The sequence below is a fragment of the Rhamphochromis longiceps genome, linkage group LG6 (assembly GCF_057381845.1).
Source record: "Rhamphochromis longiceps isolate RC_006_pf linkage group LG6, R_longiceps_female_GT1.1, whole genome shotgun sequence".
NCBI classification, from domain to species: Eukaryota; Metazoa; Chordata; class Actinopteri; order Cichliformes; family Cichlidae; genus Rhamphochromis; species Rhamphochromis longiceps.
Window position 1 is genome coordinate 342,313 of NC_140562.1, and position 4,547 is coordinate 346,859.

General features: G+C 39.8%; 1 protein-coding gene across 1 annotated transcript; it reads right to left on the reverse strand.

Moving 5' to 3' along the window:
• Positions 1-234: 234 nt before the first annotated feature.
• LOC146667024 (uncharacterized) lies at positions 235-2,889 on the reverse strand. The gene is made up of 2 exons (XM_085408868.1): positions 2,838-2,889; positions 235-1,385 (listed from the first exon to the last, which is right to left on the reverse strand). Exons 1-2 carry the CDS (start codon positions 2,887-2,889, stop codon positions 235-237), a joined length of 1,203 nt encoding a protein of 400 aa, XP_085264994.1.
• Between the last annotated feature and the right edge of the window lie 1,658 nt (positions 2,890-4,547).

Below are 4,547 nucleotides of genomic sequence, written 5' to 3' on the forward strand. Positions count from 1 at the left end.
GGTCATCCATCCTTCTCATCGGGTTGGTTGGGGTAAGGCTGTCTTCTGGGTGGGGTGTTTGCTCCATCTTGGACGTAACTGGAAGTAATAACAACTAAAAAACTACCTTTAATTCACAATGTAATATTAATATTAATGTCACATATCAACAAAAAAAGCAATACATTTCACATGTGCGAGTCACATGTTCTTATATCTGTAAAAACAAAGTTTAAAAACACATTCTAACATAAACTAATCAGAGTCACTGTCATCCATGGAAAGGCTAAAAGGCCTCTCCCAGAAACGTCTGACTCCAAAACTACCTGAGGATGTTGAAGGGGCATCAAACTGGTCACTCACCTTGCACCTCTTTGCACTTACCTCTTCGGTGCAGATGTCTTCTCTGCTTCTCTTTTCTGAGGAAGGAGCAGCAGAGAGATCAGCTGAGGAAGAAGCAGCAGAGGGAGCAGCTGAGGGAGGAGCAGCTGAGGAAGAAGCAGCAGAGAGAGCAGCTGAGGAAGAAGCAGCAGAGGGAGCAGCTGAGGAAGAAGCAGCAGAGGGAGCAGCTGAAGAAGGAGCAGCAGAGGGAGCAGCTGAGGAAGGAGCAGCAGAGGGAGCAGCTGAAGAAGGAGCAGCAGAGGGAGCAGCTGAGGAAGGAGCAGCAGAGGGAGCAGCAGAGAGAGCAACTGAGGAAGGAGCAGCTGAGGAAGAAGCAGCAGAGGGAGCAGCTGAGGGAGGAGCAGCAGAGGGAGCAGCAGAGGGAGCAGCTGAGGGAGCAGCTGAGGGAGGAGCAGCTGGCGGATCACCAACTGGGGCAACAACTCGAGGGAAGAGTGGGGCATTGGCCTGGCCGAAAGGCGGCATGGCGATGGGGGCAGCACCTGGAGCAATAGGACGTTGCCAATCGTGCCAAAACGGCTCTGGAGGGTGCTCCCGGATGAGAGGGGAATCATCTCTCTCATCCATGGTGTCATACCCAGAGTCATCGCTAAGCCAATCCCCCCACTCTTCTGAGTCGTTCCAGTCAGATGAATTGTCAGTCTGTTCACTAAACTCTTCATCGTCTACAGGTAGGTAGGGGGGGTACTCACCATACTCACCTTGCTGTTCACCGACATCAGCATCTGGTGCTTCATCAAAAGAGGGTGAGGGTGAGAGAGGGATAAAATACCTACCATACTCACCTTGCTGTTCACCGTCATCAGCATCTGGTGCTTCATCAGAAGAGGGTGAGGGTGAGAGAGGGATAAAATACTCACCATACTCACCTTCGCTGATACGCTGGGTATCAGTGTCCTGAGCTTCACCAGAAGAGGTGGTGCTCTGGAGACTGTCATCCAGGATCCTGATGACTTCAGGAAGGCCTTCTTCTGCAGGGCGTTCAACCACATAGTCAAGACGCCCTGTGAGGAAACAATTTTTAAAATAACATTAGGAATGTAATAGACACCCAGTGTTAAAGCAACAGACCTACATCTGTTAGTTTGAGCAGAGGATGAGAGAAAAGCATTTTATGTCAGACTGAATGACACTTCTACTTGTTCAATCTTTAAGTCAAGTTTTTTAATAGAAGACCACCAAACCTCCACCAAGGCAGCTCACTCTGTGTACTTTTAAGGTGACACTATATTGACACTATATATGACACTGTATTTTGTGTACATTCAATTTGTTTTATTTGTTCCTTGTAAGCCTTTATGCAAACACTATGTTGGAATAGGTAATGGATAATAGGTATTGATTTGTAAATAGCCGGACATGAGTAACTTATTATATAAATATACTACAGTACATTTATAACTAACCATGCAGCTCATTCTCCTGTTTTATTTACAATTCACGATGTCACACATTTTGAAAAAAGCTCATAGGTTAAATATGTGGATGCAAACCATAATGTAACATTTAGACCACATGTACCAATTGCATGTCCTAAATATATATATATATATATATATATATATATATATATATATATATATATATATATATATATATATATATATATATATATAATTTTTTTTTTTTTTTTTTTTTAAATAAAAACACAACCTTCTTGGCAAGAGTTGGCAAGAATTGCACACACAAAGCTCTGCAGGTATGTCTGAAAATGATGGTCAAGTGAAAAACAAACAAACAAACAAGCAAGCAAACAAACAAACAAACAAACAGAAACTCTTAACTCAGAATCCACATTTTTAGAAATGTGCACAAGGACTGTATCTGCCATAAGGACAGATACATCTAATCTGTGGTAAACATGCTATCACTGTGTAAATATCCCTGTGTACAATATCTCTCTCTGCTATCTAATAAGGTTAAAAGCATTACCGTAACAGAAGATAGGTCTTAATGCCATTATTACTACTGTTTTCATATTCTTTTGATATTATTTTATTTGTATTTTTTTATCTTTGTGTTTTGCAGCAGAGAAAAAATATAGTTTATGTCAATAAAGTCTTTGATCCGGAGAAGAAAAGGATGTCAGGAGGGGACCTGGATCTGTGTGTTTACGCCTGCGTGTTCTGACCCGTGACATCTTGAAGATGCCGTTACCACAGAAACTGATTTTTGGGCATTTTACAAATTTTAGTCCATTAAGCTATTTTTAACCATTTCATTTTAAAGAAAAGTGTCAAATTTGAAGCCTTCAAATCAAAGTAACACCTTTTTTTCATATTCATACACCAGTCGTTAATAATTTCTACACCTCTCCCGGAAAATTTAAAACATACAAACAATTTACGGGAAACAATCTTGAATACACATATTTGATCACGTTAAAACTTGATATTCACACTGGAACTTGTTAAATTATTACAGTAATTTACATTTAAAGAAATTTTCACACTTACCTGCAGCGAAGTCCAGGTGACAGTCGGGGAGTCCGGGTCCACGGCGAGCCATCTTCAAACTTGAAAAACAAAAACAAGTACAAACGATCCACAGATGAAGTACTTGTTATGCGTTCAAGTTATATCCGTTTTTAGTAAAATGGTTTGCAAAACTTAGCTTTCCACAGGCTGAGGTTGGAGCAGGTCGAAACAAGTCCACGAGCAAGTGTAAACAGACGTTTGGAACCTTGTGCAGCATTTATATACCCTCGGCGGCCATGGTTACGGTTGTCAACCTGTACACGTGCACGTGATAGAACTATAGGAATGGAGCTCACCACAGTGTAATTACAGTTAATTTATGGTCATTTACTGTCAGGGGTGGAAGTAATGAATTACAAATACTCACGTTACTGTAATTAAGTAGATTTTTTTGGGTACTTGTACTTTTATGAGTAATTTTTCAAGTGTGTAATTTTACTCATACTTGAGTACAACTTACACCATGTAATCTACTGAGTACTACTGAGTACGCCCACAATTTGAATTAATATTCAAACCTTTCGTCTGCATTTTTGCAGCCAATAAGGCCGTGCAATCCCGACCGGCCAATTTAAGACATAAGCAAAGATAAACTCTGCTGCAGCAGCAGGCACAGGTGTCTGGAGGTGCTACATGGTGGAGTACAAACTACTTTATAGACGGAAGATTTGGAGACAAAGAAGCCAAAATGGAGACAGAGGACAACACTGTCAACCATGAAAACGACGTAGAAAAGACGGAGGACGCGTGCCCGTGGCCATACCTGGAGGAATTTTTCATGTGCAGAGGGAGAAAAGGAGACAGCGTCCAGATGCAGTGCAAACTTTGTTTGACCTCTACAGTCATTTCAGCTTACAAGACTTCAGCGTCTAATCTTAAAAAAACACATTGAGGTAAGAGGTTTTACAACTATACGTGTACAATATTGCCTTCTTATTTTTCATGTGTGTTAAGGTTATTAGTTTGGCTAAGATATTGTCACCGCCATTGGTTAGCCTGATATTAAAATAAGACGGAGCTAGCTAATGTGCGTGTGTGCATAATTGAGCTAAATTCGTAGGAATGTTTTAGCTTATTATTTGGATAACCACCGTCATTACAATAAATTAAATTTGTAGTCATTTAAAACTCACAGGCCTACAATCAGCTGGCCTATATAAAAAACAAAAACAAAATTTGAACACAGTGCTGAGCTGCATCTCAAATTAATCTTCCAGCTCTCAGCTGACATGTATCAGAGCCCGATGGATCAGTTGATCAGGATCATTGGCCTGATATAGGTCTATCATAGTGACATGGCTCTTAATCAGTAGGGTTATATGTTTCCCAATATGATTTTTTTTTTAAAGAACATAATGTGGATTGTTTTTATTTGTTAGCTGTATGGGCAGCATTTTTGTGTATGTGATCCCTTTTCTTAAATTACATTTGCTATATACACATATTTTGCTCTCTTAGTATTTTTAGAACCCGACTAATACTGAAAACTTTAGGGTGATACTGATAAAAAGGAGTTAAAAATTTAGATACTGATACATTGGTCGATACTCTTTTTACAGATAGTATACAGATTACAGAACTTAGAATGTATACAGAAATTCATGTTTTTTGCAATGATCGTTCAAAATTGGTTTACATTTGTAAATAAATACAGCAATATATCTGCAAGATTTGACCAAATTCACCACT